General features: G+C 61.1%; 2 protein-coding genes and 1 long non-coding RNA gene across 12 annotated transcripts in view; 1 reads left to right on the forward strand and 2 right to left on the reverse strand.

Annotated features, from left to right (window-relative positions):
- Nucleotides 1–860: 860 nt before the first annotated feature.
- On the reverse strand, nucleotides 861–5,538 carry FOXJ1 (forkhead box J1). The gene is made up of 3 exons (XM_042967471.1): nucleotides 5,435–5,538; nucleotides 4,238–4,903; nucleotides 861–2,439 (listed from the first exon to the last, which is right to left on the reverse strand). The coding sequence occupies exons 2-3, from the start codon at nucleotides 4,733–4,735 to the stop codon at nucleotides 1,684–1,686; spliced, it is 1,254 nt and encodes a 417-aa protein (XP_042823405.1). The 5' UTR covers nucleotides 4,736–4,903; nucleotides 5,435–5,538; the 3' UTR covers nucleotides 861–1,683.
- A 1,239-nt stretch (nucleotides 5,539–6,777) lies between these two features.
- The window catches only part of RNF157 (ring finger protein 157), a 95,615-nt gene continuing 87,545 nt past the window's right edge, over nucleotides 6,778–14,847 (reverse strand). For 4 of the 6 annotated variants that reach the window (XM_042967675.1, XM_042967669.1, XM_042967670.1 and 1 more), the window contains one exon: nucleotides 6,778–9,495. In XM_042967675.1, coding sequence (XP_042823609.1) covers nucleotides 9,377–9,495 — 119 coding nt within the window. In that variant the 3' untranslated portion in view covers nucleotides 6,778–9,376. Of the gene's footprint in view, nucleotides 9,496–11,157; nucleotides 11,199–13,452; nucleotides 14,211–14,847 lie in introns of those variants that run through there. The other 2 variants (XM_042967671.1, XM_042967672.1) reach the window with 2 other exon arrangements.
- LOC122233754 lies at nucleotides 9,002–13,452 on the forward strand. Of its 5 annotated transcripts, none has more exons than XR_006211451.1 (6): nucleotides 9,002–9,087; nucleotides 9,492–9,660; nucleotides 10,247–12,009; nucleotides 12,573–12,681; nucleotides 12,786–12,886; nucleotides 12,966–13,452. It is a non-coding gene; the product is annotated as an uncharacterized LOC122233754 (long non-coding RNA). The 5 variants fall into 5 exon arrangements; XR_006211450.1 differs by having other exon boundaries at nucleotides 10,247–11,719; nucleotides 11,926–12,009; nucleotides 12,786–13,451; XR_006211453.1 differs by having other exon boundaries at nucleotides 10,247–10,379; nucleotides 10,486–12,009; nucleotides 12,786–13,451.

A 14,847-nucleotide genomic window follows, 5' to 3' on the forward strand; every position in this document is an offset into this window, starting at 1 on the left:
CTCCAGACAAAGCTGGGGGGAGGGACTGAAAGGTGCCGCTGTGCGTCACCCAAACACACATTTCCCGTGCCTCAGTTTCCCCATTAGGACTCCGGCAGGCTGGTCCCTCGTGGGGGACCCCCCCCCCGGTGGCCTTTTCCTCCTCCAGCCTGCGTTGGGCCCGGGAGGGAAGGCGCCTGGCTGGGTGAGCACATGCCGGGCTGGGGCCCTCTGGCCTCACACCCTGTCCCTCCAGGAGAGGACCCAGGGAGGGTGATGCTGGAGACAGGCCCAGGCCAGGACCGCAGACTCAGGCCGGCGAGCCCGGGCAGGCCCTCGCGGTCAGGGACATGTGAGCGTGTCCCTGGGCATGCTTGGCCCTTGTGAGTCCCCAGGGCCAGGGAGGGGGCTGCGTCTCCTTTGTCGCCCTTTCCCCGGGGACTATGGGTGCAATTCTCCCCATTGTGCAGACGGAGGTGCTGAGGCCCAGGCTGGAGGGGACCCCTGAGGACTGCTTCTCAGCCCCTTCCTCCCAGGGGACACAGAGGTCACAGAGAGTTCATCAAGGGGCACTCTGGAGGCCTTCAGCGCCCCCACATCTTCCTCCCAGCCATTCCCCTCCTCCCAAACTGGCCCTTGCCTTCTCCTAAAGTTGCAAGCAGGTCCATTTTCAGATTTTTAAAAATTTTATTTTTAAAAATGGTTTATTGTAAATAACTTTCCATGAAAAAGGTTAGGTTGCCCCACAGGGCAGGAGGGTGGATGTGGGAAGCAGACTGAGGGGCTCAGGGGAGAGCGGGACACTCCCCCCCCCCCCCCCCAGCAAGCGCGGGCAGGGATGCGGGCGATCCGTCCCCCCCACCCCCCCCCACCATTCCTGGTCCCAGAGGTTCTAGCAAGCTCCATCCCTCCCAGTTAAGCCTCAGCTACAGCTACACTCACTACATTAGTCTGTCTGTCCCCTCCCCACTGCAGCTCAGCTGCCCCTGCCCCCAACCCCCAGAACCCCAACTCCCCCACTGCTCTCTGCCTCAAAGATTAGGGATTTCCACTCTTTGCCCCCACCTCTAGGGATGGGGCCAGGCAAAGACCCCAGAGGCCTTAGAAAACCTCCTCGCCCACCAGGCTCCCCGACCTCATTCTGTCTCTGCCTTCTGTCCCCTCCCCCCTCCTTCCCCAGGCCCAGGGGAGAGGCTTTGCCCGGAGGGGCCTCCAGGGGGTTAATTTGCTGTCACCTAATTAGCATTTGTTGTACCTGGGATCTTTCTCTGGATAGAGACCTGGGGAGGACAGCGGGAGAGGAGGGAGAGGTGTCGTAGCTGAGGCACCCAGGGGCGGGCCCTGTACTGTCGCTCCCCAGCCCGGGCCAGCGCCCCTCCACGTGCAGCCCCCACTGTGCGGGGCCGGAGCCCGTCCCTGGGGCAGGAAAGAGGAGGATCAATGAAACACTGTGTGTGCGGCCGGGGGGCCGGGGAGGCAGCAGTTCTGGTCCTGGGCCTCGGCTCTCAGCCTCCTGGGCTGGAATCTGAAGGCAGCCCGGGCTGGGGGCCGCAGGGCCTCGTGGGGCCAGCCTCGGGAGACCTGGCCCAGCCCCTGCCCGGGGCGGTAGGGTGTCCGTGGGCCTGTGCCGGGTGGGTGGGTGGGGGGGTGCATTCTGGGCCCTGACGCGGGCACTGTCCAGAGCTGGGGGCGGGGCCCGGCCTCTTACAAGAAGGCGCCCACGCTGGCCCAGTCTTGCAGGTCGGCGGCCAGGGTGGCGTCCCCGGCCTCGAAGAGGGGCTCCGGGGGCAGGCAGCCACTGCCGCTCTCGTCCCAGGGGTGCTGCAGGAAGGACGTGGCCAGGAAAGTCTCGTCGAAATCCAGGCTGTCGGCCGCCTGCTCCACCGGAGGCCCCCAGGTCGCGGGGCAGTCGATGTGGCGGCCGTGGACGGTGAGGTCCACGTCCCCGTGCGAGGCGGGGCTCAGCGGCGGGCTCAGCTCCAGGGCCTCCAGGGTGCCCAGCTCGCCGCCCAGCGCGCCGGCCTCGAAGATGGCCTCCCAGTCAAAGTTGCCTTTGAGGGGCTCCAGCTCGCCCTGCTCCTCCTGGGTCAGCAGCAGGGTGCTGGGGGCCCGCGGGACCTTGGCCACCCGCTTGGGCAGCGGCTGCTTGCGCTTGTGCCCCAGCCTGCCCTCGCCCGCCTCCCCGGTGGCCTCCTCAAACTCCCGCAGCAGCTGCTGGGCCTCGGTGTTCACGGTCAGCGGCCCGGCCCACGGGGCGGCGCCGGGCTCCTGCGAGGCCTGGCGGGCGAAGGCCGGGTGGATGTGGACCGGGGGCAGCCGCCGCTTCTTGAAGGCCCCGCTCAGCAGCCGCTCGGCGTACTGGGGGTCGATGCGCCAGAAGCCCCCCTTGCCGGGCTCGTCCTTCTCCCGAGGCACTTTGATGAAGCACTTGTTCAGGGACAGGTTGTGGCGGATGGAATTCTGGGCACGGGGAAGGGAGGGGGAGAGGAGAGAAAGAGGTCGGCTGGGTGAGCCGGAAGGGCCGGCGATGGGGGGGGGGGGGAGTGACTCGTGCTCCTGCCCGCAGGGGAGGAGGGACGGACACAGCGCTCTGACCGGTGGCTCTGGGACACAGGCCACAGGGCACCGGCGGCCAGGAGTGCGGCCGGGGGGCTTTTGTTCCCTGTTGCCGGGATATCCGCCTGCTCAGTCATCCGAGCCCTGAGCCGCAGGGTGGCTCTCAGGGCCACCCCGGCCTGCCCTCCCTCCCTTACCCCACCGCTTGCGGTCTCTGGCCAAAGGCTTCAGCTCCCCCAGGGCCTGGACGGCCATCTCACTCCGCCTGGGCCTGGGCCTGGGCCTGGCGGGCCCTGTTTGTGAAGAGTGGGTGGGTTGAAAGGTGGGGGTGGGGAGTGCTGGGCTGTGGAGGGTGTGAGGGTGTGTGCTCTGAGCGTGTGTAGGGATGAAGTGGGGGGGGGGATCTGATGCCTTGCCCTGTTTGTTGAGCCCCTGCTGGCCTGCCCTCCCCGCTCCGCCCCCCCCCCCCCCCCCCCAGCAGCAGGCTATGAGGCCTCAGTTGATTATTACCCAGCCTGGAGCACAGCACTCATTCCTGACGCCCAAGTCCCGAGGCCTAAGCTTCACGGGCTTGGGGGAGGAGAGAAGGGGGGGGGGTCTCTGCTTTCTCATCGAGGGTACAAATGACACTTGCCCCAGTCAGGGCCCCAGCAAGTGTGGAATGGCCTGGGACCGGGATTCTGCAGCCTGCTCCCGGTGGGTGCCCCAGGGAAGAGTCTGGGCGTTCTGGGGCCTCTCTCTCCAACTAGACCCTGATCTAAAGTGGAAGGCTCATATCTGCTTGGCCTCAAATCACCACTCTGCCTTGTTCATTCCTAGGTGCACAGTCTTGTCCAAACCACGCCAGGGGACAGGGGTTTAGGGCCCAGAAGGCAGAGCAGGTGGGTGGGTAGTGGCCCCCCAGTAAGGCTGGGATGTTTACATGGAGGCTCGGGCCCGTTGGCTGCTCTGTGCCAGGTTCTGGAGACTTGGAACATGAAGCCAGTGAGTGCGGCAGGGAGAGCCCCTGTGGAAAGCACCTGGCCCAGGTAATTGTCCCCCCGGGGAGGTTGACTGAGAGGAGGGGGAGGACAGGAGGCAGGAAACTGAGGAGGAGTTGGGTGAGGGGCCGGGGCAGCAAGGTTACTTTAGGAAGGCCCCACAGTCCCTCCAGGGGGACACAGCTGGCCTTCACATGCCATGTCCCCCCACCCCCAGCCCACCTCCACTGGCCAACTGCAACAAGACAGAATGCAGAGCCTGGCAGGGGCCATGCTCCAGCATCCCATCCTGAGTTGGGCCTTGACAGACTGTCCTTGGGCAGGGCGGTGTCTAGGAATTCTAGGACTTGGGACAAAAATGTGTCCCTTAGTCCATCATCCTCTCTTAGAGGACCATGTCCGCGCATAATCTGGCCCTGATCTTTGGGCTGGGTCTACTGGACGAGCGACAGGTGCTTTCCCCATGAATTTTGGGGTCTGCATCCTTTCTAAAGCCCTTTCAACCTCCTCCCTCCTCTCTCTCTGAAGTCAAAGGGAGGGGCAGTTCCAAGCACTGGGCTCCCTTGAGGTCCTTCCTCGACGGCCTTCCTCCCTTGGGGCCCTGCCTGCACAGCGGGCCTACTCGGCGTGCGGACCTGGGACCTAAGTCCAGTCAGTCCGCCCCGCGTGGGGAGAAAGGAGGTGAGTGGGGAGGGAGCGACCGCCACCTGCACCTCCCCTACCTGCCAGGTGGGATCAGCGTGGCGGAAGTAGCAGAAGTTGTCCGTGATCCACTTGTAGATGGCCGACAGGGTGATCTTGGTGGCCTTGCTGGCCTGCATGGCCATGCAGATGAGCGTGGCGTAAGAGTAGGGCGGCTTCACACTCGGGTTGGTGGCGTAGTCCACGTCGTCGGGGGGCGGGGCCTGCAGCCCCGGGGGCGCGCTCCGCGACGTGCATGACGACGTGGGCTTACCCGGAGTGTGCGGCTGCCCCAGGCAGGCGGGATCGGCCGCCAGGGGCGACGCCGGCGCGACCGAGCCTGGCACCTGGTGATAGCCGTGGGGGTCGGTGCCCCCCGGCGGCAGGGCGGGGGCCTTGGCGTTGAGAATGGAGAATTCCTGCAGCCACTGCAGGCTGGTCAGGCTGTCGTCCAGGGCGTCGGGCTCCTCCAGGACTCCCTCCGGCCCCGCCTCCTCCGCCGCCCCTGCACCCGAGAGGCGTAGCCAGCTCTCCGCCATGTCTGCGGGGACCCTCCGAGGGGGCGGTCAACATCCACGGCTGAGCCGGGGGTAGCCCGCCGCGCTCTCCGGCCCGCTGACTCCCGCGGCTCCAGTTACAGGGCCTCCCGGACGCGCGCTTCCATCCCGCGACCAGGGGGTCGCCTCCTCGGAAGACCAGTGTGGTTCCTGCGAAGGACCACGGCGGGAGCTGAGCACTTTCCCCACCCTCGATGGGAGAGTGTGTGCGAGGAGGGGGAGGCTCCTCTAAAATCGTCCCCGCTGCTGGGGAGGATCTTTGCTGGCCGAGGTCTGGGAAACAGGACCAGTGCCCTGGGGTCCGACCCCCGCTGTGTCCATCTCACTCTTTTCCTCTCCGAGGTTTTAGAGGAGACTTTCTTTACTGGGTATCCGAGGCTATCACCTTCTCCCCCAGAGCGGGAGATCAACCCTCTCACAACAAATGGAAACGGGGCGAGGGAGCCCAGGAGGGCAGAGGCCAGAGACGCGGAAGTCGTCTGATTTTTGAAAAGAGATATTAGAATGGGGGGTAACGGGGAAGGAAGGAAACAGGATAGGAATTACAGGGGGCGAGAAGTAAGTGTCCCCCAAACTCAGATGTCATTCCCGGATCCACCAATTCACTCGAGGACGGATGGGAGAGCGGGCTGGTACAGACACCCTCCCTTCCCGCGGCCAGCAGCCGTCTCAGTCCCTTACCTGGCTCAGAGCGCAGCCCGGGCCAAAGGAAGGTTCTGGAAGAAGTTCCTCCCACCCCCCGCGGCTCTCTGTCCCCAGCTCGAGTGCCCCGCCAGCGCCCCTTGTCGCCCCCCCGCCCGACGGCGCCTCTCTGAGCGCTAGTGGCCCCCGGACCGGCATTAAGTAGCCGCTGCAAAGGCTTCTTCTGCTGCCATGGCGACGCTCCGCCCCCATAAACAGCTTCCGCTGCTGCTATTGGCCAGTGCGTTTCTAAGGAGATCGCGGGCTCTAGCCACTCTCTCTGGCGGTAACTCTCCTCGAACTCCCTCCTTCTGCCGCCCTCTCCCGCGCCACCCAGCCCCCCTACCCGCCACCGCGTCCCGGCTCCGCGCATTCCCGCCCGAGGGCCCCGCGCAGGACTCGGAGAAGCGCGCGGCTCTCGCCCGAGGCCCCCGGCACGCCCGCGAGCCGTCCGCCGGCGCAGCCGCGCTCCCGCCCTCGCTCCCTTCCTGTCCCGGCTGCTCCGGGCGTCCACGGCTCCGCGGACCGAGCCAGGGGCGCGGGGGCCAAGGCTGGGAAGGCTGGGAGCCGGCTCAGGCTCGGGAATCGTGTGCTTGGGGTTTCCTTTCCTCTCCTCTGGGCTCACGTTTCTGTGCCCTTTCCCACCCTCCCGACCCTGAGTGTCGTCTGGGTGCCCGCGGGCAGGTCTGACTCTCCGATGCCACCTGCCGCTCAGGCCCGCAGCAATGGCTGCACCGATCCCAGGCACACCAAGGCGAGCAGGGTTTCCCGGTAAGCGGCCCCCTCCCCACCCCTGCATTCGGCAAGGTTCCCGGAAGCTGACTTTCCAGAGGCTTCTGCGGAAGCGCTCTCCCTCCTTTTCAGATAGCTGAGGGAACAAAGCCGGTGAGTGAAACTCACAGAGGTCACAGACTTGCGGAATTCTCGTAGCAGGGTCATTCGCCCCGCTCGTTTCACCAACTTTCTAGTGGCATGGACTAAAGGTAGGGGGACACCAGGGGCTGCTTCCTCCCCTCCTCCTGGTCCCTGGCCGGTCACCAGCTTTCCTGCTCTTCAATTATTGAGGAGCTGCAGTGACGGAAGTTCTCCGGTTTAAGGGTGAGGGTGGGGTGAGGGCTCCATACTCAGGCCTCCGCCCAGAAGCTGGAGGGCAGGGAGTGGGAAGCCCGTGTCCTCAGGGTGGCCCCTCAACTCCCACCTCTCACGCGGAGCAGGTCTTTCCCTACCTTCTGCCTCCCCCACTCCGCCATTTGGAGATTCTCTTGAGGAAAAATGTTTGAGTGCTGGAGAAAGTCGGACAGAAACTTTCACAAATGAGCCAAGGACACAGTTAATAGCTCTCCTTCCCTTGTAAACAGTTTTATTCGTTTTAAAGAATCATGCAGCAGTCCATAAATATTGCATCCTTGATGTCCCCACTGTAGTGTGCCCACGAGTGTACTCCAGGGAGTGAGGGGTACACAGATGGCACAAACAGTACACACACACACACACACACACACACACACACACTTGCACACACCAGGTGTGCAGGTCCTAAAGCAAAGTGATCAACAAGCATGCCAAGATCAGGTGGACAGGACACCAACTCTCCCCAGGTGAGACAGCTCAAAGTGTGCGGCTCTATGCCCAGGAGATGCCCCAGTGCGGGCATAAACTCCAGTGGGTGGAGCTGGGTGGGGAAGGAAGGAAGGCTCCACGCGGCCGGGATCAGCACACCACCTGGAGGCCACAGGGACCTCGGGCCAGAGTTGGCAGGAGAAGCCACAGGCCTCCAGAAGTCTGTGCCCTTGTGCGAGAGGCCAGGCCCCATCCCATCCTCACTGGGCCAACTGCTCATAACACAACTGTCTCCGGATGACGGACTGGGTGCGGCAGGGTCAGGAGCTGCCCTGTTCCCTGATCAAGCTGACTAAAGACCAGCTCCTTTGGATGGGATGTTTCTGCTTGCCTCAGAGCCAAATGAGAACAAAGAGGTAGGAGAGACAGAGTGACAGAGACACAGAGGGATCGGTCCGAGAAACAGGAGCGAAAGGGCCATTTCTGACCTGGGCATGTCTTGATTATGGAACCAAGACCTTAAAGAATCTTTCTGAGCCTCTTGCTGGGAGAGGACCCAGCCTGTGCTGTAAGGAAGGACACAGACCCTCCAGGAGGGGCGATGATAATGGTTTTTCTCTCGGGGCTCCTGGCCACCGTGGCAACTGTTTACCTACATCTCCTTCATCTTGGGTAACACCACACGGTGAATACTACCTGCCGAGAGGGGAGGGAGGCTGTGGGCCGCCACCCCCGGCTGAGGGAAGATCCCCACTCCCTGGGGCTTAAACTTCAAGGAAATCAGGCAGTGGGGTTATTGCTCTGACCTCAACCGCAGAAGGGGCCGTAAGGATGTTGGGGGAAAGGACAGGAGTCGGGCCTGAAGCAGCAGGGTCCAGAAGCCCCGGCAGGGCCTCAGAGAGGGGGACATGGGGACTCAAGACAGAAGCTTAGATTCAGGCACGACTCACATATCGTGTCTGTTGGGACAGCAGGCCTTCCCCCCACCAGGGCAGGACCTGAGCCATAACCACTAGGCCGGGCAAGGGTCACCACCGCCTGGCAGTGCAAAGAAGCCACACGGAAGGGGTGAAGGATTCCCCGGGCACGGGGCTCACTTTGGGGTGTTGGAGACGACCCTGAAAGGCTCTCCCAGGGTAACAGTTCCACATACAAAGACAGGCCATCGTGATGATCAGAGCCTAAAGGCTCTGTGGTCTCTGGGCCTCATAAATTGCTGTATCTAACTCTGCTTCCCTATCTCATGCTCCACAGAGAGACCACCTTTTCCCAAAGCCAACAGACACATCTGTGCAAGAACTGTGCGGAGCCACCGATGACAACACCGTCCAGAGAGGAGGAACTCCCAGCAGCTTACAGCCTGGCCTCGCTGTTTTAGACTTTTGTTGACAAGCCTCGCACGGGGCTGAGGAGAGGTGGCGGGGTGGGGGTGGGGGTGGTGCCTATGATCTGAACCACAGAATCTCTGAATCTCTAAGGAGCCTGCGGGAGGAGTGCCTCCCCCTCCCCTGCTCAGGCTCGGCAGGTCTGGGAGGCAGGGAAGGGTAACACTTGGGGTGGGGAGGCCCCGGCTCCACGTGTGCCACTTCCTGTGGGACTCCTGGGCACCGACTTGCGAATCACTGTTCCACCCCTCTCTCAGCCTATCTCTTCAACTATTGACAAAAAGGGGTGGGGACAGGGACAACAGATAGAAGAACACCACCGGACCGGGCTGTGGTGAGGGAATGTGAGAACATCCGACAGCTCCTCACACAGGTGCCTGGCACACAGAGGTGGTCAAAGATGTGTTTTCTGAAAGGTCACCTTAGGATGGAGTCCCAGGCCTTCAAGAACGCACCTGCTCCTAAATAACCCTCCCGAGGGTCATCACGTAACTGGGGGATGCTCAGATTCGAGGCCTCCTTCCTAAGCACACAGATGCACGAGGCACAGGGGACCAGCTCTGTGACCAGACCAGATGTTCCAGAGACCAGAAAATGCCAGAGGGGTGTTTGTAATGAAGCTGCCAAGACTCCAGGTCTTCTTGGTTGTGCCCCCTAAGGAGAAAAAGATGCACGAGGAGCAACCAGCCCGTGGACCTGAAGGTCAAGGTGGGTACCTTCCACAGAGTCTCTGCAAGAGGTCTCATGAGCTGCAGTTCACTGAGAGGCTTTGGCCCGCGAGGAGAGAGGAGGCTGCCAGTTCCTTCTGGGTGGGGAAGGGTGGGGATTACGGAGGGCACCGGGCCGGGAGCGGGGGCAGGCTGACCTCCACGTCTAGCTTGCATCTGGGTGTAGAGAGTCTTCGAGGTTTCGCTGAGGACGCCGAGGAGGCCAGCAGTCCAGTGAGGCCGGGATGGAACGTGAGGGTGGCAGGGAGCCCAGGGACGGGCTGGGGCTCTCACACGGCCAAAGGACCCCACACGCAAGGCCTGTCCTGGGGGTCCTCCAGGCTGCCGGAGGGTAAGCGCGGGCGCTGTGTGTGCCGACGACCGACGTTGTCATCGGCCTGCCAGGTGCCTGGAGAAGAGAAAAGAAGGGTATAGGAGCCAGACCCCCGGCCAGGTCCGGATGGGATCTCCAGCAGGATAGCCCAGGAGTTCGGCACGGAAGCTAGCAGGACGCGTGTTACCTGAGACCCCCATGTGTGTGCAGGCCACAGCGAAGGAGAGAGAATCGGGTGAGGTGGGCACCCAGGGGGCAGGGGGCTGTCCCTGTCCTAATGGGCTAGGGACAGTCACGGCCACCATGGACTGCAGAGAAGAACATACAGGGTATTTCTTGTTCTGTGCACCTGCCCTGCAATCCACTTCTGTGTCTTTGTTTTGAAGTTTGCCTAGATGGTATGGGGGGTCGGGCTGAGGTTTTCCCCAGGGCAGGAAGCAGTGGAGGGGAGTGAGAAGAGCGTGTTAATTTGGGCTCGGTGTCAGTGTTTGCCGTGGGAGCCGGGAGGGGCAGGACGGGGCTGGTTGCTCAGCAGGGTGCCAGGGACAGAAAGGTTGGGGGGGGGGCACAGGTGTGACGGGCCCACCTGCTGCTCCTCATCTCTGTCCACCCGAGCAGCCCTCTGGGGTCACCATCAACCCCGGGAGACACCAGCTCGAGAGCCTTGGGGTCGCCCAGGTGGCACCTACAAAACTCTTGTCCTCCCCCAAACCCGCCACGGCTCCTGCACAAGGAGCACCGGCTGCCTGGTCTAGAAGCCCATTCTTGGCTGCTCCGTCCTTCGTGCTCTGTATTTCATCCGTCACTACCTCCTGTCTGTCATCAGAAAACCTGGGCTTCCCTCCTGGCTCATGACTGACGGACTGACCGCGTGCTCCTGGGCGGAAGCCTTGATTCACCCACCCATCGAATGGGAGCGGAGTGCTCTCCTCACAGGGCTGCTGGGACGACAAAACAAGGTGACACGGGAGTGTGCAGAGCAGGGCGTGGCTTGTCCAGGCTGCCCTCTTCTCTCCCTGGGGTCTCCCCTCAACTCTCGTGCTGGCCCCGACTGCCTTTTCCCAGTGGCGCCCTCCAGCGCAGTGCGAAGCTCCCCGTGACACAGAGGCTCCCGGGGAAGACCTGACTCCACGGGGCCCGCGGACCTCCAGGCTGCGCCCCCCAGGTGGTGCCCCCAGCCCGACTGCGGCCACAGTGTGCACCTCAGACGGCGAGGGAACCGCCAGGCCCTTGGCCTCCTCTGTCAGACTGCAAGCTCTTCTGGGCAGGCCCGGCCCTCAGAGGACTCATGCAAGGGACAGGCCGGGCTGAGCCGGTGCAGAGGGAGGGCCCGAGGCTCACTGTGCTCGTGTTTGAGGGGCTCAGCCTCCCGCCAGGGCCCGCCCAAGACCCTTTCACGGCCCGCACACTAGGACTGAGTAGCTAGAAACTGCGTATCTCCCGCAAGTGCCCTGGTGTGATCATCCATCTAAAGGCTCTGGCGGCAGTGTGCGGAGGGGGGGCCCCTGGGGCAGAGAAGTGAGTGGAACAGAAAATTCGCGGTGTCTCTCGAATCTAGATGGAAGCTGGAGATTTCGATTCCCTGGAGTCTAGGACATGGGCCAAAGTGCATTCTCCTCTAAGGGAGGCTCTCTTCAGTGTGACAGGATGGACAGAAGGCAAGATTGCCCTTTGAGTCAGGAACCCCCAAATACAATGAGTTGTTTGTTCACTTATAGAATTTGGTAGATCTCATACCTATTCCTCAATGTTTATGGGGCAGGACTCCGGAACTGCGGCTGTTCGGTAGGAAAGACCAAAAGCAAACGGTGAACGAGAGAGAAGACACACATGCATGCACAAAATAAAATCCACGCCACCGCCGCCGCCAACCAGCACGCCACGAAACACCGGACCGACAGGCCACCCTCACTCTGAATTCGCACGAGTGCCTGCCACAGACCACCGCTCTAGGACCCTGAGCCAGGGCCTGGAACCGATCCTGCCAGAATAGACTCAGCACTCAGACCTGAAGGATCTGTTCTTGCCGGCTTCTTAATTCACTCCGTGGCGAGGGGAGGGTTAGCAGCAGTCACGTGGTGCCCTTCCTGCTCCCCCCCTTCCCCCCGAAAGGACTCCGAGGGGCCCTCAGCAGAACCCTGCTGCTGCTCCCGGGTCACATGTGCAAAGGGGGAGCCTCGCTGCAGAGGGCAACCGGCTCGCAGACGGGGCTTCCCGGACACATGCTCCCACTGGGTCTGGCCCTTCAGCCAGAAACTGGAGCTTGTTGACTGAAAATCTGTCGTGGCGACAGATCAAGGTGCCTTCCCATTTAGAGGATGGGAAACAGGAGGGCAGAGAGACCTCTAGAGGTAGATTTGGGGAGCACACTTAGGGGAATTCTGCACACCCCTTTCCCAGCTCTACCAAGCCCCTGATTAAATGTAGGCGCTCTGACAGTTTGATTGTCTCGTGGAGTTTCCAGGGGAAAGAGAAACCTAATTCAGATTTCTCCTTCGTGTCTAGGAAATATGAAGTCTCCTAGGTGCATCTCAGCCTCGGGTTATGAGGCTTGAAGACAGGAGGAAACTGGATTTCAAGTTTTTGCCGGTATTGCTGTGCTTCGCTGGATATGTCCCCTCCTGCACGCTGCGGTCATTTAACAATGTATCTCTATTTCCACTAACAAACCCAAATTATGTTGGCTTTTTTCCCCCCCTATCACCTACACTACCCAGAACCTTATCACTTACTCTACCCAGACTTGTCACTGGTCCTCTGGCCACTACGTTGCCACCTGCGTGGTATTTCATCCAATTCCTTGGAGCCACATCCACTCAGCATGGCTTCACGGTCCCAACCTGCTCACCACCTGCACCAGTCAACTTAGGCTCCCTCCCCTTGAGACCTTTTAGAACACTCTCAGAACACGCCACCCCCTTGGTCTTGGAGCCCAAGAAGGCCCAGAAGCTTCTTAGGGGAAGAAGGGCTGGAAGGCCACGGGTGCCCTCTCAGTGACACTCCCACAAGTGGGAGAGGAGTGGTGAGGACGGGGACCTGCGTGGTCTTCGTCACGGGCCGGGTCTCCCGGCAGAGCACACATGAGCATGGGGAGCATGGCATGTGGGGCGGGGAGAGCGCGGGATGCTCCCCTTGGCTCCGCTTCTCATCAGCCCTCCGCGACGGGAGTGGCGCCACCCGGAGAGGGAAACCGACTCGAGCAGAGACCAAGTGCCTGAGAAGCTGTCCTGGTGGCCGCAGGACACGGAGCTGAGCCAGCCTGTGGGTATCCCAGAGGATGGTTTGGACTTAACAGCTGAGCGCGAAGAGGCCTATTTATTCCACTGGACCTACCAAAGCGGATACTCCTGTTATTAATCCAACAGATGCTTCCAGAGAGTTCCCCAGCAGGCTGCTACCAGTGTGATGCTAACGGTAGAACCAGAGGAACATCTGGCCGAGAAAGCAGATGCGCCTTCCCTCTCCTGTAAGAGCCCTTGAGACCTGTGGTGAGAGGGCACAAGGGGCCACCTCACGTGCCTCTACCTGAGTCGCTCTCCCGACAGGCGTCACGGGCATTTGGCTGCACGTCTGGCTTGGACTGTGAACCTAGCTTAATCCCAGCGCGCTGGCTCTTGAGAGCACCATAAGGAACCCCGGGGGTCCTTTCGGCTTCCCGCAGTCCCGCAAGTGGAATAAATATCAACAAGCAGGTTGGCCAGAGAGAGTCAGGAGGCGGAGGGAGCGGAAGGAACAAAGTCAGTTTCCACCAGCATGGTTGGCTAAAACCGTGCCTGGCAGCCCCCTCTGCCAGAAAACGGGGGTGAGGGGGAGCCCCTCGAGGGAGACAGGAGCCTAGCAGAAGGATGGCTGCTAGTGAGCTGCCACAGACACAGGGCAGAGAGGACAGAGATGTCATCATTCCCGACTCGTGCCCCAGGATGCCAGTTCAAAACGACTCCTCCTCATAATGCTTGCCACAGAAGCATCCCCGTTTTTTGTAGAACAGGGACTCATCTATTTTGACAAATACTTTTTTCTCAGGAAATCTCCTATTGAGTGCAGGCCCTCGCCAGTTAGGACCGGAGACCTAGGCAGAAGCCTCTGGCATGTGCACACGCCCAGCAAGCTTGGTGTCGGGCACAGCATGGCTGGCGGGGGGGGAGGGGGGCGCGGGGACAGTGCTGGCGCAGAGTGAACATGAACTTCCATACGAGGTCTACGTGACATAAATGAGCTTCAAAAGAAACAAACCAGACAGACAGATTTACGTTTGGCAAAAAGACGTGAGAAACAAATGGACAGACGGAAGCAAGACACGGAGCGGGAAGGCAGGAAGTGAAGTGTGCCTGGGCCCCACAGCTCCGGTCCAGGCCTGACACGGCATCCTTTGTCCTCGCTGAACGTGAAGAGTCCTGGGCAGGACCTTCAGGACAAACTAAATAGAAAACAACCGGAGAGGCCTTTGAAAGGCTGCAGAAAGCACCTTCTGGGGATTACGGCTTCCCCGCCACGAGCCTGTGTGGGGCAGGGCGTGAGAGTCCCCGTGTCTCTCCCAGGCTGACGGAGAGCGGCCACCACAGGAGGCTGTGCTGTTCCGACGCCTCTAGCTGCTTCGCTGAGCGAGTAAAGCACTGGACCCATGATGTGACGTGGCTGTTCTGAAGTTCAAATAAGTCTCCATTTCAGGGGATGTTGAAGAGATTTACAGACACCACAACGTGGATGACCATCTCTGCTGTGAAACCAGGAGGGCGGTTTTGACCTAGTCTACCCGGCCGTGACTTGGCTTCAGAGGGGTTCGTGGAGCCCTTGAACGAGCACATGGAATAGAAGGGGGTGGGTGCTTAGCGGGACTAACGCGGTTCCCGTATAGGAAGTTATCCCAGGTTCGGCTTAGTATCATGAGAGGGAAAAAGGGGGCCTATCGATAGTCCTGACTCAACTTAAAGTCAGGGCTCCGGGGAGCATAGTCACCCTCGACCCCTGACTTCTCCTCTGGGATCCAAGTCTAGGAAGTACAATGCAAATGTAACCCAAAGCTCACTGGATCACAGAGCCATTTGCTAGTCTAAAAAATGTCGGCTTTCAAATTCCTCCCTGTTCCTCTGAAGAGCTATGGATCCCCTTTCCAAAGGCTCAGGCTATCTTTCCAAGACCTTCTTAGAGAGGCGGGGTCTGCCTCAAACTTCCTGTTGATGAAAACAAGACCAGGCTACCTGCCACGGGGCCTGCAGGATGGGGGTGGAAGGCTGCTTGGTCAGGCCAATTCGGAAGAAGGGGGGTTTTTTACTCCTGTCGTCCTGTCCTCATATTCTTGCTCAGGGCAGGGTGTGCTCTCTGCACAAGTTCAAGGACTCTCCCGAGGCCTCCTCACTTCCTTTCAGCATCTGGCTTCCAGCAGCCTAGCACAGCCCGTGCCTTCTTGCAGGAAGGCCGGGGCAGGAG

The sequence above is a fragment of the Panthera tigris genome, chromosome E1 (genome assembly GCF_018350195.1).
Source record: "Panthera tigris isolate Pti1 chromosome E1, P.tigris_Pti1_mat1.1, whole genome shotgun sequence".
NCBI classification, from domain to species: domain Eukaryota; kingdom Metazoa; phylum Chordata; class Mammalia; order Carnivora; family Felidae; genus Panthera; species Panthera tigris.